The sequence below is a fragment of the Protopterus annectens genome, chromosome 6.part1, assembly GCF_019279795.1.
Source record: "Protopterus annectens isolate FY-2018-M chromosome 6.part1, PAN1.0, whole genome shotgun sequence".
Classification (NCBI taxonomy): domain Eukaryota; kingdom Metazoa; phylum Chordata; order Ceratodontiformes; family Protopteridae; genus Protopterus; species Protopterus annectens.
The window spans coordinates 389,422,288-389,447,501 of record NC_056738.1 but is presented as its reverse complement, the minus strand read 5'-3'; the positions used below and the strand labels follow the sequence as shown (position 1 = coordinate 389,447,501).

The 25,214-nt window shown below is 42.7% G+C and overlaps 1 protein-coding gene across 1 annotated transcript in view; it reads right to left on the bottom strand.

The window, feature by feature from the left end:
• The window catches only part of LOC122805297 (centromere protein F-like), a 670,336-nt gene that overhangs the window by 336,752 nt on the left and 308,370 nt on the right, over positions 1-25,214 (bottom strand). Inside the window, exon 7 of the mRNA XM_044075385.1 lies at positions 153-351. Within this exon, the coding sequence (XP_043931320.1) occupies positions 153-351 (199 nt within the window). The remainder of the gene's footprint in view (positions 1-152; positions 352-25,214) is intronic.

Sequence of the window (25,214 nt, the reverse complement as noted above, 5' to 3'; positions counted from 1 at the left end):
GAAGAGTTTTGGATTAAGCCAGTTGGGTACTTCCACATGCGCAGGTCTTTGGGAATATGCTCGCGCCTAAGACATTCATTCAGGTAAGAGTTAGTACAAAATACTAAAAAAACTGCCGTCTCATAATAAATATATATGAATCATTTCATTACCAAAGGATGACTTGGGTAAACCTCTGCTCTGAAGGCTGTGACTCTGTTCCTCTTCCTTAGGGTGCTTTATCTGATGTTTCGAATAACAAGCTGTAGAGTTCTCTCTATATGAATGCTTAAATTTCCAGTGTTCTAATTCATTTTGAAGGCTCGTCTTTTCATCACACAACTGTGAAATCATTTTCTTCAACTCAGCAAGCTAAGCAGGGAGACAAAAACAGGACAGTTATTCATCTCCTCGTCCATACCAAAAACAGTAAATGCACTTTTTGGCATATTATCAGGGTTGTAAAATCTAAAGTAGTGTTTATTTGAAAATATTTATATAAATGAACTAAAAATACATTAAATCCTTCATTAACTCCAGCTGCTTCTTTATTAACATTCGCTTCATCCAAGGTACTCAAGACAGCCTAGCCACCAAGCATCCTGAATTACTTTGTGTTACCATTTCTGCCAGCACAGAGGCACTGACAACAGATCACTAATGACACAAAATGTCAGAATGACAAAGGACAATATAATTTCTAGTACATTACAATATGGTCACAGGGAAAGGAAACATGCTAGAAAGATGAGATACACTACCAGATGTGATTATTTTCTCCTGTTTTCACCGTTTGCTTACCACAATCAGGTGATAACAGATGCATTTAGATGCATCATGTGGGCAGATTAAATACATCACACACAGGTTTTACACTCTCCATTATCTCGTAACTGACAACAGGAGTTGGACATAACTAATCCTTTATGGGGGACTGCTTGTAAAGCTGTCAAGATTTGCACTCTGGTTGCAGTCCTGTGATCCAAGCACCACTGTCACTCACTGCGAAAATTGGCTTGCCCAGAGATTTTATTTTAGTTGTATTTTTATTTACTTGGTGACCAGGTAGTGGACTCTGATCCATCTGTACCCATTTCAGCTACTACAGAGGCTATAACTAAAAAAAAAAACAAAGAGATAGAGCACAGCTGGTTAAAAAAACTGTCAAATCACATCAAATGAGTTCATATGAAAGTAACACTCCAATCACATATAAAATGTTTATACACAGAGGTCTTCTAGCTTCATCTCTACTTCTCCCAAGACTGTTTGCTCGTACACAACCCTGTATACATCTTTAGCCACCTTACCACTTCATGCTGCCAATGTCTCGCATCACTTCTGTGTGAACTACAAAAGCAAAAAAAAAATATTTTTGTTTCATTTAACTACAGCATTTCTGACACCTCACCCAAAGTCTGCAGAAATGGAATAAACTGACAATTCCTGCCATGCTCTCTTGCTAGCTGGACAGCATTTAAACTGTAACACCTTCCATCAGTAGCTACTCTAGGGCTTCCATCATCTATTAGATTAAATATTTTAAATGTTATAATAGTTTTAAGAGAATCCATGAATTAGATTATGCACTGGTTATTCAAATGATCTGTGATGTAACTTACAAACAAATATACAAGGTTCTCACTTATGCCCAACACTGAAAAAATCTAAAATTGTGTGTGTGTGTGTGGGGGGGGGGGGGTTAGGAGGGTGTGTGCCCCTGACGATTTCCAAAACAAAAGAGCGGTTTATTGTGTGGTCCACAAGGGAGTTACCATAATGATCTTTTTGGGGGTCCTTCTTGATCTTTAGAATGACCCTGCATATCAGTGTAAAGGGGAGAAAAGTATACAGGAAGTCCTTTCCAAGGAAATGAAAATGCATCTGTTTTCCAGGCATACTTGCAGAGAGTCCTGAAACACGAATTTGTTAGCTTGCTGTTTACGGAGAAAAACAGATCTACCTGAGGTGTCACCCAAAGCTTGATCAATTCCTGGAAGACCCTCCAATTCAATTTCCATTCCTGCTTAGCTTGTCTACAACAAAATTTTGCTCTAATAGAATGTAAGATCTTGTAGAGTAAGACTGTGCTGAAAAAAAAAGAAGTTATGTACCTACCATAACGTTCCATGTTAGTTGTCTTCCTCTCACCTTCCGTCTTGCTGTTTGGGATCGGAGCCAATCCTCGGCTCCAACTCGGCCATCTTCAATAGCTCGAGAGCTTTTTACTGGCTCGAGGCTACCCCTTAACCCACGATGCCTAGCGAAAGCTACCCAGATCTCGTTTGTAATAGCTAATCCCAGACATAAGTTGAGAAAACCAGTTATCTAAAAACTGGTTGTCCAATACATCTAATTATAGAATAGGTTATGAAAAACCTGGCCAGAAGAACAATAAGGAAAAAATACTCAGCCAGTAAAAACAAGAACTCCTCTCAGTCCACAAGGACAGGGGAAGGAGGGAGAGATGCAAGAAGGAAGGTGAGATGAAGACAACTAACATGGAACGTTATGGTAGGTACATAACTTCTTTATGTTAAGTTGTCTATCTCGCCTTCATTCTTGCTGTTTGGGACAGCGTCCTTAGCACCTAATATCCTGGGTGGCTCATTGGAACAGACTCTTCAGAACAGTGGAACCAAAGTCAGCTCTGCTGCTCCAGGAGACCATATCCACCTTATAATGAGAGATAAAGGTATGAGGGTTTGCCCACGTGGCAGCTGCACAGATTGAATCTATGGGCAACCTAGATTGAAAAGCTATGGAGGTGGCTAATGCCCTGGTAGAATGACCTTTTGGTTTAGCTGGTAACTCTTTATTCCGTAACTGGTAAATAAAGGTAATAGTATTAGATAACCATCTGGATAAGGTCACCTTGGAAACTGGGAGGCCTTGTTTGTTGAAGGCATAAGAGAGAAATAACTGGTCTGACTTTCTTAGTTCTTTAGTTCTATGAAGGTAAAAACGCAATTGTCTGTGAACATCCATTTGGTGGAGCTTGTATTCTGCTTGTTGTTGTGATTGGGAAAGAACACTGGGAGATCTATGGATTGATTTAAACTGTTCTCCGAGCATACTTTAGGAAGAAAGGATGGACTGGTCCTCAGAGAAACTCTGTCCTTGTGAAACACCAGGTAAGGAGGACAAACACATAGTGCTTGAAGTTTTGAGACATGCCTAGCTGAAGTGATAGCAACCAGAAAAAGTGTCTTCCAAGACAGAAACTTAAGGGAACATGATGCTGCCGGTTCAAAAGGAGGCACATTTAAGGAAGTTAAGACTAAATTAAGATCCCAAGGAGGAGGGGAATCTCTCACTGGAGGTCTAAGAAGAGATGTTCCTCTCAAAAAAGCCTTACAGAGCTTATGAGACATGATGTTAGAATTCAACAATCCGATATGAAAATTTGAAATGGCCGCTAACTGTACTCTAATAGTAGCGGAAGCTACACCAGACTGAAAAAGTTGTGCTAGAAACATAAGGTAGGGGTAGGGGTGCAGGAACGGAAACCATATCTGTCGAGGCCAATAAGGGTCAATGAGGATCATTTTGCAACCCAACGATTTTGCTTTCTGTATGAGTCTTGGTATTAGGGGAAACGGGGGAAAAGCATAAAGGAGTCTCTGAGGCCAATCGTGGACTAGGGTGTCTCTGGGTATGTGACCTGGAAGTGGAAAAAGGGAGAAGTAGTTGCTGCATTTGCTGATGAGAGGGGTGGCAAACAGATTGCAGCAAGGCTGTCCCCATTTGCAGAAGATAAGATCCGCAACTTCCTGATTCAGAGATCACTCGTAAGGCATGAGAATAGCTCTGCTGAGCTTGTCCGCTATGACGTCGGGTCGTCCAGGGATGTGCGTCGCAATCAGAAAACGTTGGGAGGAAATCGCCCATTGCCACAGTCTAAGTGCCTCTGGACACAGGGGGTAGGACCTGGTTCCGCTCTGTTTGTTGACGTACCACACCACTGACATGTCTGTTTGAATTGCAATGGTCCCAGAAGGAAGAGAGTCTTGAAGGGCTTGCAACGCCAGAAGCACGGCTCTCATTTCTAGGACACTGATGTGCAGATGGTACTCGGGAGGTTGCCAAGTGCCTTGGACTGTCCTACCCAGATAATGCCCCCCACCCTATCAGGGAGGCGTCCGTGGTCACTGTGGCTACCAGTGGAGGCTGTATGAAAGGTCTGCCCTGAGACACTAGTGGGGAGTCCATCCACCAAGACAGGTGCCTTTTGCATGTTTCTGTAATCAGGATCATGTGAGACATGGGAAGCTCCTGAAAGGACCACTGTGTGAAAAGAAGCCGCTGAAGAATTCTCATGTGGAAAAGTGCTAATGGAACTAGAAGAATGGCAGCTGCGATGGAGCCCAGAGCTTGAAGGACATATCTGACTTGAATCCTTTTGATCTGCATTAGGATTAACACTTGTTGACGAATTGTGGAAACTCTTTCCAGTCGTAATCTTGCAAACATTTCCCTTGTGTTTAATTCTGCTCCTATGCAAGTGATAGACTGACAGGGCAACAAGGCAGATTTTTCTAAATTTATTGTGATGCCTAATTGAGTGCATGATGTGATTGTATAATCCCGCGCTTATAAGAGTTGATGCATGGTGGTAGAAGTGAGGAGCCAGTCATCTAGATATGGAAACACCTGGAATCCTTGACGCCTCAGGTGAGCCGTTACTACTGCCATACACTTGGTGAACACCCTAGGGGCTGAGGTGAGACCAAAGGGCAGAGCTCTGAACTGATAATGACTGGCCCCTACCCGGAAGCGAAGAAATCTCCTGGAGCATCTGTCCATCTTGATATGGTAGTACACATCCTGAAGATCTATCGAGAACATCCAATTGTCCTGACCCAGAAAGGGTAGAATGGACTGTAGCATGACCATCCAAAACTTTTCTCTTTGTATAGATTTGTTTAGTCTGCTGCAATCCAGAATCAGTCTCCAGTCCCCTGTCTTTTTTGGTACCAAAAAGAATCTTGAGTAAGTTCCGGATCCGAGCTGGTCTGCGGGAACTTCCTGAATGGCTCTTTTTTCTAGCAGTTTTGAAACTTCTATGATTGCTTGCTCCCTCAGATTGGGTGGAACATCTGGAAGGGTCTTTTTTGACTGTAAGGGGGATTGATGGAAGGGAATTTTGTAACCTCCGGATATAATGGATAGTACCCATCTGTCTCTTGTTAAATTTTGCCAGGCTTTTGGGTACAGCAAAAGTGTTCCCCCGACTGCCTCCAGAGGTAAGCAGCCAGGCAACCCTTCAGGGATGCCGGAAGGGCTTGCCAGAGAAGGATTCTCTGTCACCCTGGTTCTGCGGATGCTCTCTGCCATGAGGGTGGCATCTGTTATTGTTGTTTCCCCCTCTGCCTCTGGAGGAAAAATCACCACGTGTTGTCAGGCAAGGATCCCTGTGATTTCCGGAACCACATCTTTCCACTCTTCTGACCCTTGGGGTAAGGTCTAGAGGAAGTGGAAAAACGGACTCCTACGGCAGAGAAAGTCTTGCCTTCTTGCTCACACCTGGTCAACGTGTCTTTCACCTGAGGCCTAAAGAGAAAGGAGCCATCAAAGGGAGTATTGGTGAAGGATGCTTGAAAGGGTTCCGCAAACTGACAGCCACATCCAAGCATGTCTCCTGATGGCCACACCTGTGCCAGCAGCTCTGCTCGCTCCATCGGCTGCATACGAAATCAGCCTCATGGAGGAGTTGACTATGGAATTAAGAGTCGCCAGCTGGGAAGCTACTTTGGCTTGTACTCCCTCAGCTGTAGGATCTTGAAGGGCATCTCCAAGCTCTTTCAGGAGATCCCTTTGAAGAGTAAAATGACATAGATAGTTCAGGGACCTCACTGAGAAGGTCGCTGAAGCAAACATTCACTTTTCTTATCTGTCCATCGTCCGAGACTCTTTGTTAGGGGGATGAACAGATGAAGAGGTTTCTGCTAACTCTTTCTTGGTGGCTGCTGTTACCACCATGGCATCAACGGGCACATCTTTGGAAAGGAACTGATTATCCTGGGGGGCTGTAATAAACTTGTTAGGTCTCCTCGGAGTTGGTACCACAGTGTCTGGAGCTGACTAAGCCTTTCGAGCCACCACAGACATGAGTGGGTCAAAAGGAGGAGAAACCCAGGAGGTGGAAGGTAGGGAACCAAATGCGTCCAGGAATACAGACTCATCCTCGGTAGGGGCTAGGGAAGTCCAGTTACCCCTCTGCCTAAGCATTTCAAGGCTGTCCGAAAAGGAAACATCTTCAGAGGGGGACCTCGGGGACCCTTCCGATTCATCTAAGTCTGTATCTGAAGTGACAGACTCAGGGGAGTCAATGTGCTTCCTCTTGCACTTCTTCTTCCAAGGGGGCTCCTCTGAGTGATCAGGGGAGGCCTCGGAAGAAGAGGGATCACCCAATGGGTGTCCTGGGGCATCGGTTCTTACGCTTGGGGTCTGGAGGAGGAGCTGAGGTTGGCACAGACACTATGGGGGACGGAGCTGGTGGTGGAGCTGTTTTAGGGGACAGCACACTCCGCATGACCTCGAAGGTGTCTTGACCTCAAGGCAGAGAAAGCTCCAGTTCCGAAGAAATAGGAATCTCTCTCCGCGCCGATGGCGACAGCTTCGAGGTCGATGCTGGAGCCGAGCTCAGCTGCGGCGAAGCTCCGAGGGGGGAGACTGGGGTCGGACAAGGGTCTGATGCCACTCCCCCCTCGGAACCGATGAGAGAGCCCTGGCGTCCAGATTCCTCGATAGAAGGAACAATCGAGGTAATCGGAGCTGAAGGAGAGATGGTGATCAGAGCAGACGGTTCCACTACCCGCACACCAACGACCTCCAGCTCCAAACTCAACGGAGTCGGAGGAGGAATGGAAATAGAGGCGGTTGGAGCCAATACCTATTGAGGTGGGCTGGATAGTTAATTTAGCTAGTGCCTGTGACTTAAGCAACCTACTTACTACTCTCTCCACATCATGATCCGAAAGCCTAGAGGATCAAGAGGAGTGTAAAGAATGGTGGCTACATTCACTTTGTAATGGTGACCGAGGCGCCGAGTGGATGGACTCTAAAGAAGGGGACCTCAGTTTCTTATGGCTCCGAAACATCTGATGGAGCCAATGGAGGAGATGTCTTGTCGGTGCCAGCCGGAACCGACATACTCAGTTGTTCCAGTACAGGAGTCAGCTCCGAAGGTGGAGCCGACGGTTTGACAGATATAGGGGATTTCACTGGCTGAGAACTCTTTGCCAGTGAATCCTGAGGCTTCAATAAACCCCGAAGGATTAATTTGTTTTTGCACTCCTGCAGGACCCCTGGACTAAAGGCGTGGCAAATAGAACAAGAGTCCTGCAGGTGAACAGCACCCAAACAATAAACACAACTAGTGTGCCCATCTGTCAGAGAAATTTTCTGACAGCATGAGTCGCACATTTTGAAGCCAGAAACGTTCGTATCCTTGGACATAACTCTACCACTACACACAATCAAAGTACCACAATACAGACAGACAAAAATTCTCTACACTACTTAACGAACACAACAGTTTTTTTTTTTATATATACAGTAAAAAGGAAGGGAAGGAGTGCCTCAAGTTAAATGGCTGTCCTAAGGGGGGGGGGGCCTCTAATTTAAACGAGTTCTTAAGAAAAAAAGGGACTGCGGAAAGAAGCGACGTCCACAAACAACACCCACAGAGAATAAAACTATAAGGAGAAGTACACACTAGTTTTAAGAAGTTTAAACAAATATAATTATATAAATATACACAAGTACACAAGCCTGAGCCAAAAATGACACACCTCGTAGCTGAAGCGGCAAAGGAGATCTGGGTAGCTTTCACTAGGCATCATGGGAAAAGGGGTAGCCTCGAGCCAGTAAACTGCTCTCGAGCTACTGAAGATGGCCAAGTCGGAGCAGAGGATCGGCTCCGATCCCAAACAGCAAGAACGAAGGTGAGATACACAACTTAACATGCTATATTTCAGGCTACCATGGGTAGTCTGCACAGTGGTTAAAATCTGGTTTCCCCATTTGTTTATGTACTACATCAGTGTGGTGTTGTCTAATCACCTGTAATGGTCCAGGGGACCATAGATGATTTGAGCTAAAAGCATTCATTACTGACATCTCTTTTATGCATATGTATTTTTGTCTGTCCTTTTTGATCCAAAGACCTTGCACTTTTACACAGCTCTTCAAGCAAAGTCTGAGGCATCTGTCGCTACAGACTGAGCTTGAGCTGGAGCTGGAAGTGAAATGCGAGACCTAGATTCAGATAAAATTGGTCTCTTCACCTTTTAAAAATCCCAATGCAAAAATTTGGAATGTCGGGGGATGTTGATACTGGAACCATACAGGTTTTGGGTACCACTGAATCTTTGTCATGTGGAGTCTGGCTACAGGAATTGTGAGAATCATGGATGCCATGAATCCTAATATCCCAATAAATTCCTTTTCTGAAGCTTTGGATTGTGTGGAAAAACTCAGGAGAAGATCCAGATATAGATCTATTTTTTTTCCTGTAGAAGAAAAGCTCTTTGAAGTGAGGTATCTAGGAGACTCCACAGGAAATCAATCTTGGGAAACGAGTCAAACAAGAATTTGTATGCTCTCTTGGAAGTGAAGGACAACTCTCACCCAAGTTTGAGATTCCTGACACTCTTTAAAAGCCTCAGAAAGATAAACAAGTTGCCTAAATACAGAAAATGTGAATATCCTACAGTATGCTATGACTGGAGCCAAACACTTTGAAAATACCCTTTAAGCAGTGGATAACCCTAAGGGTAATGCAGAGAACTGAAAGTGTAATCCAAACAGAAAACCTTAAGAGAAGTTTGAAATCTGAGGCTATAGGAATGTGATGATAAACATCCTTGTATCCAGAGTTACTAAAACTTAAAGGGAAGAATCAGAAGAGGTGAAGAGAGAGCATTTTGAACTTTGGGACTTCTATAAACTGATTTAGAAAAGATCAATCTAGGACCAGTCTCAAGCAGTCCTCTTTCTTTAGTACCAAAAACACTCCTGAATAAAAATATTTCTCTATCAGAGAAAGAGGGACAGCTTTTATTACCCCTTGAATCAGCAGATGCTAAATGACAGGAGAGGAAATGGAAGTATGATCTGGTGGATGAAACCATTTGTTTGAAATTATTTGTTGTCAAAGAGCGACATCGAGAACCAGATTTTGAGGAAGATTTAAAGGCCTTCCAATTGGGGAGAGAGCACTCTGCAGGTAGTCAATTCAGACTTTTGTAAACCAAAAACATAAAGGTGCAATAGTGCTTGAAAAAGACAATTAAACCCAATAAAAGCACTATTCGTTGCGAGTCCAAAAGCCTTCTTTATTGTGATACCAAAATTGGTATCACAAGAAAGAAGGCTTTTGGAAACTGACAAAAGCGCTTAATTTTGGTATCACAATAAAGAAGGCTTTTGGACTCACAATTCAGATTTTTGGACTGGCCTTATTTCTGTGGGAAACTCCTCCTTTCATTTTAAGGCTCCCTTGCAATTCCATTATTTGAACATCTGCTTACCAGCAGCTTGCTGTGTATGCTAATTTTCTTTTTATAAAAGGGTGCACAAGTAGGTGTAAATCCTTTAACAAACTTGAGTTTTCAAAATTTCAGCTTTAATGTACTCAGATAACTTCTGTGTGCAGAACCACGCAAACTTTCTCAAAACAGTTCCAGTAGCAGTTGCTCTGAAGAGACATTAGCAGAATCATAAGCACACTTCAAAGACAGTTTAGTCACCTTAGAAACAGAAGCAAGACTGTTAACAGAAAACATTTCCTTGAAGAGGGGAAATGAAATCTGGCTCCAAGTTAAATTACTGCTGAAACCTAAAAACTACTACTGTTTTTCCAACTCACATAGCCTTGACAAAAGTAACTTCAAAATCACTTTTATAAATAGGACTGACATTGCAGCAGTATCTCATACAAAATTGCTTGGCATGACCATAGATGATAACCTAACAGTTGCCCTACATATTCTAAATTTTAATAAAAAAATTAACCAAAACTTAGAAATGTTTTACAATCCCAGCCAACACTTACCTTTTACCATCACTTCTGTATGGAGTACACATTTTTAAAACCTTCAAACCTCTCTAAAAAAACTAAACTTGAGCAATGTTTTAAGAAGACTGCATGCTTTGCTGGAAACAAACCCAATCAAAGCCACCACTATACATAGTTAAATAATTAACTGTTTAAAACTACTTCACCTTCTTACATAAACCCAGTTAATCACAGCACAAAAAATATTAATCCCACAAAGTGCCTTAAATCAAATAAGACCTAATCATATACTATAATGTGGTAGCAAAGCCTTGAACCCCTTTAACAAAAGCATGCTATTGTCCATTCTCCACAAGATCAAAACTTATTTAAAATCATTCCCAAGTAAATCCTGGCTCTGGTCATATTCCACACCAGGCTTATTGCATCTTATAAGCCACTTTTCTCTTTTACCCCCACATCTAGCTTCTAACTGCAGTTTTACCTCTCACCCCACTTTCTTGCAGCCATCCTCTCCCTTCACTTCCTCATGCTATAATTTTTATTTTTCTGACCTACTATCCCTAACTCCCTACCTTATTATCACATCCTGTTCCACTACTGAAAACCTGACTCACTTGATGTGCTACAAAAGTGCATCCATCCACAACCCTTTTCCCCCCATTTTAGACACTGGATCAGAAGGTCATTTCAATAATCATCTAGAGCCAATGTTTACACTAAGTACACATCCTTCTAATGATTCATTTGCAATTTGTAAATCTCTTATTAACTTATCTTCTCATATACGACTTTGTTTCTTTACTAACCAATCTTTGCTTGCTCTCATGTCTGACACTCGTCAGATTACTAAATTATTTTCTCAACTAACAGTCTCTCTCTTCTGAATTTCATCACCACTTGTAATTTAAACAAATTAAGCTTAGTTCTCTCACTAGACAATCTATTGTTTGCTTACACTGTATTATACACAACTCTGTTGCACTGCATCATACTTATAAAAATGACAAGTCATATCAAATGTTTATATTTGCTATGATCTGTTTTGCTTTTATGTAATATGTTTTCCTCCCTAGCCCTCCAATGAAAACAGGTTATTGCCCAGTCCACCTTTCCCAGTAAACAAATGTTAGTAAACAATAAATGAAGGTGGCTATAATGTTTCTCATATTTTCAAAAGATGCAAGCATAAACTAACAAACGAGCTTCACAATTAAGAATGCTAAAAGTTAAGTGTGGCAAAATTATACATTTTTTCCAAATCTGTCAAATGCTTTCCCATCCTTATCAGAGGTGGAGGGATTAACATTTACCAGAGTTTTAGCAGCAGCAGGATTTTTCCAAGAAATCACTGCAGGTTCAAATCAGGGAATGGAAAATAAAAAAAAAACTATATTATCAAGGAACTTTATACAATCTGCTTTCTCAGGTGCAGCAGGCTGGATGTTTGGCAAGTCACAGACGGTCAAACACATCCTACAACGGTGGAAGAACAAGAGGAACAGTAGTGGGTTCAGGAAAACCCAGTTCTAACAAAATCATACTATTGTTTTCAAAGACAGTTGAATATAATTATCTTCCCACTGAAACAAATGGCTCAATCTGGATATGTTTTCAGAAAGAAAATTCTTCTAAGGGATTATCAGAAGTAACATTCTCCTCAGAAACACATTCAATGAACTGAGAAGCAAAAGCAGAAATTGCACACTAAAAATCATTTTCCTGTTCAATATACCGGAAACCTTTAGAAAATCATCTCCTTTTTCTTTTACCAGCAACATCAGAAATAGAAAGGTCAAGAACCTAAACCAAAGCCCTGATCTAAGCCAAATAAATCACTCCTGTCCAAAGTAACAGAGATGGGAAGATACAGGTTTAACTTTATACTTCCTTTTAACAGGAATTTCTTTAGAATCAGACTGTACTGATTTGCCTGACAGGAGTCAAATAGGCTTCCTGGTCTGGCTAACAGACAAGAAGTTCCTGCTTCTTCCTCTGAGCCTGACAAAAGTGGTTGTCCCTTGCCCAGCAAGGACATTCCAACAGCCATAGAGTATGCACCTAACCCTCGAGCCATGGTGGCTGAAGGCTCTACACCATAGGGAAGCCATGAAAAAGATGAACAGCATAAAGAACCAGAAATGGTCACAATAGTGTTACCCATATGTGTCAGAGACAAATTTAGACAAATATGTAACCTGATGAAGTGACAATGGCTGTCTGGAAATATTCTTTTATGGCTGGCAGGAGGAAGAATCAGCACACTGTATCATGATGAAGATGAAAATGATGTATGATGCCCCAGTAAGATTGACAGCAGTAGTTGGTGAAACACGCAAGTATTAAAAAAGTTGATTTGCCCACCAAAGCACATTGAAAAAGCACACTTCCCTCAACCACCAAAAGTAATTTAACTCAAGTTTAATTAGGAACAACAAATAACTAAGTTTTAACAACATTTTTCCACAAAAGTAAAAGTCTTGCCTCACAGTAAAAAGTGGTAAAGTCAAGTGACAGTCCACAAAAACACACTTTCCCAGCTTTTAATAAACTATTTCACATAAAAGTTAAGTTTCTGTAACAAAACTAAAATGTGGATTTTTTTCTCAAAGGGAACATCTACCTAGCAATAGAGAGCCATTAGCTGACAATCGAGGAAAGCTCTGATGGATATGGCACCCAAACGACTGATTTTATTCAGCTTTACTTGAAATAATAGTTTGAGCATGTGGAAGGTCCCCTAAACCCTGGAAGCTAGTTTGCTGCTATATCCCATGTAGAATATAACCCTTATAATTAAGGTTAGTGCATCACTGACTATTGGTAATAGATACTGAAAACTAAAACCGAATGCAGAAACTAAGAATTAGTAAACAAAATGTATACTTTGCAATCATGTACAGTGAAATATCTTGACAGCAAATAACTTCTTAACTAAAGTTAGAAAATAATAAAGTGAAAACTCTGTATGATGATAACCTAAGCTGGCTAACAGGTGGCAAACCTGGTAGTCAGGAGTGGAGAAACATCCTTAAGAACAGGAGGGCATTATCTGCTGAACTAAAGACATGTTTGCAAGATGTACTTTTTTGGTAGTGCAAATGTATAAATCATAGAGGAAAGTGCCAACATGAATTATAAAATGAAAAAAAAAAGAATATTGCATTTTCTATCAGTTGCAATTAAAGATAATTATCCAAAATTTTATCTGGCGTGTAAGAAACTAGGCAATGTTAAATGAATACAAAGTATATAAATCAACTAAACTTCCATACTGACAGACATTTCAGATATCATGTACAGTGTACCACATGATCAGATGCTAACTTGTTTGCAGCATTACTGAAGCAAGCTATAAAAATGCTGCATACAAATAAATCCTGATGCTATACAAAAGTGTCAATAGCTCTAAGAAGCGAAACTGAGCAGGCACAAGAGAAAAAGGAAAACTTGAGACATTAATAATAAAGGCAGAATGACCAAACAGTGCTGGTTACACCTTTGTAAAGAACACAAGAATTGTCTTTTTATCCACACAACCTATAAAACTATTAAATATGGTTATGACACATTGCCCATAAATAGAAGTTATGTTCTTACCATAACGTTCCATGTTAGTTGTCTTCTTCTCGCCTTCTTCTTGCTGGATGGGTTCGGAGCCGACCTCGGCTCCGACTCGGCCACTCTAAAGCTCGAGAGTTGGTTCCACCGGCTCGAGGCTCCCCTTATATCCCACAATGCTAGGCGAGCGTTACCTCAGATCTCGTTTGTAAGCTAACCCAGCTTATATCAATAACAGTATAACTGTAAAAGGAATCCACCTCTAACAGCAGGAAGAAAACGGGTGACCTACATCCTGAAAAAGAAAATATGCACAATAGCATATGACTAAGAAAGAGGTGGTAGAAAGAGAGGTCACGATCACAACTCCTCTAGGTCTGTCCAGGCCAGGGGGAAGGAGGGTGGGGCCTTAAGAAGAAGCGAGAAGAAGACAACTAACATGGAACGTTATGGTAAGAACATAACTTCTATATGTTAAGTTGTCTATCTCGCCTTCATTCTTGCTGGATGGGACCGCGTCCCTAGCACCTTGTCCCGGGTGGCCTAACGGAACAGACTCCTGAGAACAGTGGAACCAAAATTAGCTCTATGCCTAGAAGCTAAATCCAACTTATAATGGGAAATAAAAGTGTGAGGAGTAGCCCAAGTAGCCGCTGCACAAATGGTGTCAATAGGCAGTCTGTCTTGGAAGGCTAAAGAAGTAGCCAAAGCTCTGGTGGAATGGGCTTTAGGTTTATTAGGCAGTTTTGGTGTCTAATCTCATAAACAAGGGTAATCAGAGATGTTAGCCATCTGGATAATGATACCTTTGAAACTGGAAGTCCTTTTCTGCTTTCCGCATAGGAGACAAACAGCTGATCAGATTTTCTGAATTGTTTCGTCCTGTCCAAGTAGTACCTTAATTGACGATGAACATCCAGGCAGTGTAATTTTTGTTCAGACCTATTTGAATACTCTGGGAAAAAGACAGGGAGGTCAATGCTTTGGTTTAGATTTGATGCTGAAACCACCTTAGGCAAAAAGGACGGGTTAGTTAGAAGGAAACTCTGTCCTTATGGAACAAAAGATAAGGAGAGCGACAACTGAGTGCTTGAAGTTCTGAAATTCTTCTAGCTGATGTGATAGCCACCAGAAAGAGAGTTTTCCATGATAATAATTTCAAGGAACATGAAGCTGCAGGTTCGAAAGGGGAAAGAATCAAGGAAGCAAGAACTAAATTTAGGTCCCAAGGAGAAGGAGGATTTCTTATAGGAGGTCTGAGAAGAAAAACTCCTTTCAAAAAGGCTTTGCAAAGTTTGTGGGACATTAGGGCAGATTCAGAAATGCCCACATGAAAATTAGAAATAGCTGCCAATTGAACCTTAAGAGTAGATGGAGATGAACCTGCATGGAAGAGTTCAGCTAGAAAATCAAGGACTAGTTGGATGGAAGCGGTGAAAGGATCTATGTCCTTTCCTTGTGCCCAATATGAGAAGCGTTTCCACTTACTCAAATAAATCTTTCGAGTGGAAGATTTATGGGAAGCTATCAATATATCTCTAACCGAGTGAGATAATTGAGGAAGCCTGGCTACGGTCGGAACTGGAGGAACCAAGCAGTGAGGTTCAGAGAGGGGAGGGAGCGATGAAACTGACCCGACTGGTGGATCAAAAGATCTGGAACTAGGTCCAGATGCCACGGTCGCTCCAAGAGAAAACGATGTAGAAAGGAGAACCATACTTGTCGAGGCCAGTAAGGAGCAATGAGGATCAATGAGGCCTTCTGAGCGATAGCTTTCTGTATTACTTGAGAGATCAGGGGGAAAGGAGGAAATGCATACAGAAGTCCCGGGCCAAACTTGGACTAGAGCGTCTCTGCTGGGTTGGCCTGGTAAAGGGAATAGAGTGAAGTATTCTCTGCACTTGCTGTTTTGGGGAGTAGCAAAAAGATCGCAGCAAGGCTGACCCCACTTGAGAAAAATCTCTCTCACTACAGAGTCTTTCAGAGACCACTCGTGAGGCATGAGTATAGCTCTGCTCAATTTGTCCGCAATGTAATTGGACTTCCCGGGGATGTGCGTTGCTATCAGAAAACGCTGAGAAGAAATCGCCCATTGCCACAGTCTGAGTGCTTCTCGACACAGGGGTATGATCTGGTTCCGCCTTGTTTGTTGATGTACCACACTACAGACATATTGTCTGTCTGGATTGCAATCGTTCCCAAGGGAAGAGAGTCTTGAAGGGCTTGCAACGCTAAAAGCACTGCTCTCATCTCCAGAACATTTATGTGCAAATGGCATTCGTTTGGTTGCCATGTGCCCTGGACTGTCCTGCCCTGATAATGCCCCCCCCACCCGATCAGGGAGGCATCCGTTGTCAGAGTAGCAACCGGAGGAGGTGGAACAAATGGTCTTCCCGACAGGAGCTGGGGGGAAGACATCCACCACAGGAGATGCTTTTTGCACGCTTGCGTGATCATAATGGTGTGAGACATTGGGAGTTCCTGGTATGACCATTGAGAAAAAAGCATCCACTGAAGGATCCGCATGTGGTATCTGGCCAATGGGAGGAGAGGTATGGCCACTGCCATGATTCCCAACACCTTTAGAACTAACCTGGCTTTGGCTCTGTTGTTGTTGAGAAGAAGTGACACCAATTTGTGAATGTCTGATATCCTTTGGTTCGTTAGCGTTGCAGACATGTTTATAGTATCTAAATTTGCGCCTATGTAGGTAATAGTACGACAAGGCGACAAAACAGACTTTTCGCAATTTATTGAAATACCCAGTTTTTGACAAACGCGAAAAGTATAATCTCTGGCCATCAGAAGGAGATGCTTGGTGGGAGCTGTGAGAAGCCAGTCGTCCAAATATGGAAACACCTGGAATCCTTGTCGTCTCAGGTGAGAAGCTACCACTGCCATGCATTTGGTAAACACCCGGGGGGCAGTGGTGAGACCAAAGGGCAGGGCCCTGAATTGAAAATGACTGGTTCCCAGCCTGAAGCGGAGGAATCTTCTGGAGCGTCTGTTCATTTTTATGTGATAGTACGCATCCTGAAGGTCTATAGAGCACATCCAGTTTCCTTTCCCCAATAGGGGAAGAATGGATTGCAGCGTGACCATCCGAAATCTTGTTTTCTTGACTGATCTGTTCAAGATACTGAGATCCAAAATTGGTCTCCAGTCCCCTGTTTTCTTTGGAACCAAAAGAACCTTGAGTAGATTCCGGATCCTTGTTGGTCTGCTGACACTGGCTGAATTGCTCTTTTGCAAGCAGTTTTGAAATTTCCAAAGCTGCTATATCCCTTTGAGCGGGTGGAACATCTGGAAGGGATCTTTTGACTGATTTGGAAAGCGAAGAAAGGGGATAGAATAGCCTTGGAAATGATGGACTGTACCCATTTGTCTTGAGTCAGGGATAGCCAGGCTTCTGGGTACAGTGACAATCTTCCCCGACTGCCTCCGAAGATGGGCAGCGGGCAACACCTCAGGGATGCTGAAAGGGCTTGTCAGGAAAGGCTTCCCGATTGCCCTGGTTCTGCGGACCCCCTGCCCCTAGGGCGGCGTCTACCATTGTTATTCCCACCTCTGCCTCTGGTAGGAAAACGACTCTGTGTCAGGCGAAGTCCCTTGAGCTTGTTTACGGAACCACATCTTCCCACCCTTCTGGCCTTTGGGGTAAGGCCTAGTAGGAGTCGATAAACGGACTCCGGCGGCAGAAAGGGTCTTGCCATCAGTCTCGCACCTAGTCAGGGTTTCTTTCACTTGAGGACCAAAAGAGATGATCCATCAAAAGGGAGTTCGTGAAAGACGTCTTGAAAGGTTCCGCAAAGTTGCATAGCCGCATCCAGGCGTGCCTACGTAAGGCTACCCCTGTCCCTGCGGCTCTGCTCGCTCCATCGGCCGCATAAGAGAGGAGGCGCATGGAGGAGTTGGAAATGGAATTAAGGATAGCCAGCTGCGTGTTCATTTTCTCTTGGAAACCCGCAGCTGTAGGGTCCTTCAACATTTCACTTGCTTCCTTGACCAAGTCCCTTTGAAGACGAGTGAAATGGCACAGGTAATTCAGCGACGCATGGTAAATGTTGCTGAGGAGAACATCCGCTTCCCGTACCTATCCATGGACCTAGATTCCTTGTTAGGTGGATGGACAGGCACTGAAGGATCAGCCAGTTCCTTCTTTGTGGCAGCAGCTACCACCATAGCATCCACAGAAACTCCTTTTGATAAAAATTGCTTGTCTGATGGAGCTGTGATGAATTTGGAGGGTCTCCTGGGAGTGGGGTCCACTGAATCAGGAGCCGTCCATGCCTTCTTAGCTACCACCTGCATGAGGGGTCGAAGGGGGACACCCAGGAGGTGGAAGGACGAGCCAAACGCCTCAAGATACACAGATTCGTCCTCCGAAGGGTTGAGGGCTGGCCAATTTCCCTCTGTTTAAGGATCTCCAGAATGTCTGCAAATGAGACATCTTCAGAAGGGGAATGGGGAACCCTCGAATCATCCAGATCTGTGTCCGACGTGATAGACTCAGGTGAGTCAATGTGCTTCCTCTTGCACTTCCTCTTCCGGGGGGGCTCTTCTGCCAAACCAGGAGAGGCCTCGGAAGAGGCTGAAATCCCCAAACGAAGCTCCTGAGGAGCTGGCTCTCTGCGGTCCGGGATGAGGGAGTGAGTCGACTTACCCTGAGGCAGCATAGAGGGAGGGGCTGACGGAGCCGACTGTGGAGTAGAGCCAGGCTCTAACACACTCCGCATGACCTCGAATGCCCCCCTGTCAGGCAGAGCCAGAGGTCCCCGCTCCGAGGAGCTAAGGACCCCCCTCGGCACCGACAGTGATGGCTCCGAGGCCGATGTCGGAGCCGAACTCACCAGCGCCGAAGCACCGAGAGGGGGGTCGGACAAGGGTCCGATGCCACTCACCCCCTCGGAGCCGACGAGGGAAGCTCGGCGCCGAGATTCTTCAAAAGAAGAAATCGGAGCCGACGACGGCGCCGAAGACAATTGTCTCGGCTCCGAAGTGACCACAGTCTCGGTTCCGACACGACCCGGCTCCGAACTCAAAAGAGTCGAAGGAGGAAAGAGTTGATGGACCGGGGCAGGCACCGACTGATGAGTCGGGCTCTGAAGCATCTGGGCTAGTGCCTCGGACTTAAGTAGTCGACTCACCACCCTCTGAAGGTCATGATCGGAAAGCCTCGATGACCTAGAGGAATGAGACCTTTGGCTCCGTTCAGACAGCAGGGGAGATCCTGGAGCCGAATGAACGGAGCCAAGAGAAGGTGACCTAGACCTCTTTCTGGTTGTCGGTTCCGACGACCTTGTCGGAGCCGACACGGGTACCTCGATAACCTCGGCTCCGGCCGGAGCCGAGGAAGCCACAGAAACTGTGGGCTGAGTCTTATCGGCTCCAGCCGGAGCCGATAAAGGCAAAGGTTGAACAACCTGAGGTCTCGGCTCAGAAGCCGGAGCCGAAGACCTCGATGCCTTAGAGGGCTTCCCTGTTGAAACTGACAGGGAATCCTCTGGCTTTAACAAGCCTCTGAGAATCAGCTTGTTTTTTCTCTCCTGCAGGACCCTGGGGCTGAAGCCATGGCACACAGCACAGGAATCCTGCAGGTGCAAAACCCTAGACAATAGACACAAGAAGTGTGAGCGTCTGTCAGAGACATTTTCTGACAGCACGCATCACACTTCTTGAATCCAGAGACCTTTGCTTCCTTTGACATTTCAGTAACTGACAGGTGTACACTAACAAACACCCAAACACACAGTTATACCCTGTCAGAAAAAATTATTTATACTAAAAAAAAAACTTAGTAAAATACTAATAATTAAGCACAAAAAAGTTAAGGTAAAACTACACAAACACACCCTAGGGAAGGCCAAAGGCCCAAGGGAAGAACCAACGGTTCTTTTAACAAGAAAACGGGGAAAAATTAGGGTCGGGGATAAAGATATATATCCTACACTAATTTAGGAAGAATTAAAGTTAAAAGGGGAAAAAAAGAGTAACTTTTGAATAAAAAGCTAACACTCACCAGGAACCGGTAGAAGCAACCAACCTCGAAGCTGTAGCGGCAAACGAGATCTGAGGTAACGCTCGCCTAGCATTGTGGGATATAAGGGGAGCCTCGAGCCGGTGGAACCAACTCTCGAGCTTTAGAGTGGCCGAGTCGGAGCCGAGGTCGGCTCCGAACCCATCCAGCAAGAATGAAGGCGAGATAGACAACTTAACATCTTAAAGTTTAAGTAGTCGTTTCTGAAATGCCAAAGGACACTTTTTTCAGTATTAGTTGCAAACTTTTAACAGATAAACTTACATAAATCAATCTCAAAACTGGGCACATTTTTATGCACTGGTGCCTTTAGACTTTAGTTTGGTAATTTATCAGCACCATGAGTTGTTTCAGAGAGTTACTGAAGGTGTTGTTGAATAAAACTGAACATCTTTGTGTGGAGTTTGACAAAGCAATGTCATAAGATACCGATACAACTGATGAATACTTTAAAACAGCATAATTTCAAGGAAATAAAGAATGTGTATGTAGGGAGAGTCTGAAATACATAACTCATTGTGAAACATATGGCCTTATCCAGAGAAAAGCTCAGCAAGTGTGCAATGCCTTGTCATAAAAATGTATCGCTGCGGTTTCTAAGAATGATGCAGGATGTGGCAAATCTGAACCAGATATGTCTGAAGAAATAGTCCCTCTAAGTATAGTTAGAGGCAAGATATAGCTGAAGAATTGCGTTATGAGCAGGAAAGAAGTTTTGAAATGTTCGAGAAACTACTAACGGATGTTCGAAACTTCAAACACTACATATGAACACAACAGTTTTTAAAGCAAATTGTAGTCTGAATGGTATAGCAGCTGTGATCATATGAGAGAAAAGATCAGCTGCCTATGATGTCAACAGCATTTACAAATTTACAAGAGGCATTAGAAAATAGAAAGGAACTGTTAGCTCAAATATGCCTAAGGTAAATAAGTTCAGATGACAAGAGAACACAAACCCTTACAAAGTACAAAGATTTCTTGTAGGCACCTCCAAAACTGCATATAAAGTTGCTTAGTCTACAGACATATAATCTAAAAATGAAACACAGGCTAGTTTAAGAAACTACACATCACACATATGGTAAGCAGAGTACATGTGCCAGAGATGCATTAAGTACTGCTTGAAGAACTGGAGATTTGATGGGGAATTCTGCAATTACTGACAACAGAAGACAAGAAAAAGGATTGTCAGAGATGTACTCACAATGACTTAGAAAGACAACTACTGAAGGCTGCTACAATGAAAGAATGGCATACACAAAAACAATCAGTAAAGAAAAGGTTTGGTCTTACTGTTTTCTTTCAAAAAAAAACCAAAACACTGCATCCGAGGACTAATACTTACATTCAACAAAATAGGTTCCACTTAGCTAATAAAACATGCTGGAAAGACTAAGTTCAACAAAATAGTAAGATATGCCCTACCTGAAATGCTGTGCCACCTCCAATGCATATTACAATAATCTAAAGAAAGAAAAAAAGAAATGCCATAGAACTCAGTGCCAGATTATATGCAAAACACAGCAGGCACAAATGTGCTTTAGTTCAAAGAAAAATTGAACCAAGAACCTCTTAAGATAAAGTGGAAAAAGGAAAGCAGCAGAACCAGTCACAGACATCTGTAGGAGACAAATACTTTGAAGTCAAACTTGCAAGAAGAGGAGCAGCCAAGTGTCATACCAGTTCTACTGTAAGAAACTAAAACTAAGTCAAGCTGCAAGGAGAGACTCCTGGAGGCATGCCTTCATATGAAGATGTACTGTGGCAAGATCTATATCAATGGGAAGATAACATGCCTGCTATAAACACTTCCTTCAAATACTCCAGATATGGATATGGACTGCTCCAGAGATGAAAGTTTTTGATAATGTCTTGAGAATATGTACAATTTAAAAAAAATGCCACAATATATATATATATATATATATATATATACATATATATATATATATATATATATATATATATATATATATATATACATATATATATATATATATATATATATATATATATATATATATATTATACACACACACACACACACACTTACACGATCAAAAACAATGCAATGCATGGTACCACATAGCCTGTACATGTTGAGTTTATTTCTTTAAAATACGATGTTTTATACAGGAAGCTGCATTTCATGTAATGCACTTAACTTCTCAGTCAAAATCTCAGTGACAATTTTGAATATCTTCTTAAGGGGGGAGGTTATAGTGGGGTCTATATTAGAACATCGAATGTTCTAAATGGTGAAAGCTGACATCAGCAAAAATGCAGGACCTCAAAGTTTTTTTTTTATTGCAGTACAGTGAAGATTGGAACATTTGCCCTTTCCTCACTGTGGTGCAATCTCGGAGTTGGAATATATATTTAGCGGGGGTTGAGGGGGGCACATCCCCCCCCCCCACAATAAAATTTTCGAGGTCCTGCATTTTCGCTCATGTGAGAGTTCGCTATTTAAAACATTCGATGTTGTAATATAGACCCATTATAGCGCACATCCTGCATCTCTATTGTATTTCTTCACAAGCCAAACAATACAACCATGACACCCAGAAAACAGAACAGACTTCACACCTGGACCTTCCAGTGTACCCCCATCCCAGCTGCTAAACACATGACCTCTTGAGTTGTATTTATGAACAGGAATGGGCAGCACCGACGACTAACTTCAAGCCTACGGCACTCAAATCACTGAGAAGTCAGACAAGAGTTCTCCCTTCAATGATCACCCTCATGAACTGCAACTGACAGTATCTACTAAAAAGATGCTTTCCTTCACACACAAGAGCTGCTAGGAGCAACACCGAGCTTTCAGCCAGCACAGACAAAATATTAGACTCCAGATGCTGAAGGAAACCCAAATTGCAACATTTCACAGTGAAAGTGATGCTAAACCAGAGAAAACTATAGGAATCTTCTCTGCAGATCCCAAAAAAATTAGATGCCTAAAGGTGTTCATAATCAAGTCACACATTCATGACACTCTGTAGCAAGTCGCAAAACCATGAAGGACCCCCATTTAGAACCAGATTTACAGGCTATGCTGGCTGAAGTCAAAGAAAGAACATGTTCACTTCCTTTGGAAACAGAATTTGGTAGCAGCAAAGCTCTCACTCATTCTGATCAAGAGAGATCAGAGATTAAAAGAGGATTTCCCCAGCAGAGCACATTCTGATACAGACTCTCACTTCTAGGATGCAACACAGAGAAAGCATCTACTGATCCTTTGAGATGTTCTCAAACTATCATGTCAAATCAAATGTCAGTCCATGACTAGAAACAGGGCTGCAGCAGTGGCATTACCTTTGTGGGAGACTTGGGAGTTTGCAGAAGGAACCTTGTTATGCACAGCACTTCCTACAGTCAAACAAGGAGGCTTCTTCACATTGAGAATTTGGCTAAGTTTAGAAGATAAAGAGGAGACAGGAGGACTGAATCAAAGTTTCTAATTAGGGACGGTTTCCTTTCATAAGGTAATTAACCAGGTTCTGGAGGGCCAAACTGAAAAGCACATCCTTGGTTCTGGACTGCCAAACTGAAAAGCACATCCTTCTTAAAGTAGCCATCCAGAATACTGTTTCAGAGGTCTTAAGTAAAAAAAACTCCAGTCATATCATCATCCATAGTCACGCTCCTGACCATGTAGCTCTAAATGCAGTGTTTGCAGAGTCAAAACTAAAGGAGCGGTTTTCAGGCTTTTCCACTTCCTTATCCACTCTGGATGACTGAAACATGGAGAGGTAAAATAACTAGCTGAGAGATCTCAGCCCCAAAGCAACAGATAATGATATTTATTCTATTACCTCATCCGTCCAAAGTTTTTTCTGTCATTTGAAACGTAGGCAAAATGCTATAGTCTCCAAGATCTTTGCTAGTCCAAAGTGATGTCACAGAAATTAACTTGAAGATGCTCCAGCAAAGGTATTCCACTTGGCAAAAATCTGTGGACAGGTAAGACAAGAGAATGCCCTTATCTGTTGTAAGACACAATAGAATGCCCTTATCCACTGCCAGGTACATTCTCCATTTCAAAAGAGGCTTGCAGAAGGCATTTGCCTTCTTAGGGGCCAAGAAAGGCTTGGTCCATCCAGGCTACCATAAAAGTATTCTTGACTATTGGTAAGTGAGATGACCGAAGGCTCCTCTGGATTTACCCTGTACAGCAGCCATGTATTTCCAGGAAGACGGGACAGGGATTTTAGGACAATCCAAAATGGATTTCATGAGCCCTAAATTATCCCAAAGAAAGGGGAGAAGGAATCATATTTCATGTCCATCTCAAGAAGTGGGTCTCTGTGTATTAAGAATTATCAAATATGCCTGAGAGGGGCAGAAATCCAGTCACCCCTAGCAGAAGCAAGTGTAGGCATGATCGGGTGGAACTGGCAAGTATGTAACCAATGTAGACCAGATATTGGGTGGGAGAGGTGAGCATGCACCTGCCATAAGTGGTGCTCACTTGTTGCGATGTCTGTAATGGGTCTTTTACTAGCATCAGGGCATACTCAAGGTTGTGGTCTCCCACCTGTGATCAAGGTATCCCTACCCATTTGTAGCTAAGCCTTGTGCCTGATCCATGAAGCAGATCAGTCCAATGCTCCTGCTCCCACCAAATGGGACCAACTGGCCCTGCAGGTATTAGAGGGAGATCAGAGAAAACCTGGCCTCGAGTTCCTCTAATCTCTGACCAGGTAACCCAAAAGGCTACGCCACAGAATTCTGCTAAAGGTCCTTGGAGCTGACACCCTGACATGCACCATAAGGTGGAAAGTGATGCTGCACTTCTTCCAAATCTCTCTTCTTTTAAAGAAATTGTGCACTCTCTACTCCCTTCTAGTTAAGGATGAGCTCAGCATCTGCACTGACTGGAAGACAGTTTCTGAAAAGGACATACCTTTAGAAGGGTTAGGCTTAGACCTGTGCCTTCTGAGCTTTGCTACTGGGGAAATGCTCTAGCCTATGCCTGGAGTTGCACAAAATACCCCCCCTCAGTGTCCCTATGAGGAGGAAGCACTGACTACTCCAACTTTTTTTTAAACACCTTTATTAAATTATCACTTAAGACACAGACAAACATACATTAACAGAAAAGAAAACAAACCATTTTAACATTTTCCATTTAAATACAATACACATTGCATATATTTACTTTGTTACCATCATCAGTCAAACATTATGAAAAATTGCTGAATTCTTACTTTCCCTTAAACCTCACTCCTCCTCCTCCTCCTGAACATTATTTTTACATGTATTGTTCCCAAAGTTTTCATTTATGTCTATGTAATTTGCTCTTTCCCTTTTCTAAAGATACTCCTTCCAATTCTTTTATCTCTTTTATTATACTGAATACCTCAGATACAGTTGGTGTAGACTTTGATTCCCATTTTCTAGAAATTTCTTTTCTGACAGCCACCAGAATAATATTTAATATGGCCCTACTACGTCTAGACAATACAGATCCTTTATCCCAGCTCAAAAGAATAATTTCCTTACTTATAGCCACTTAATCACCCATAATATTTCTGACAGAGTACTCAGCATGGAATATTTAAAATCTGACAAATAATTGCACTCAAAAAAACACATTCCTAGTTACCT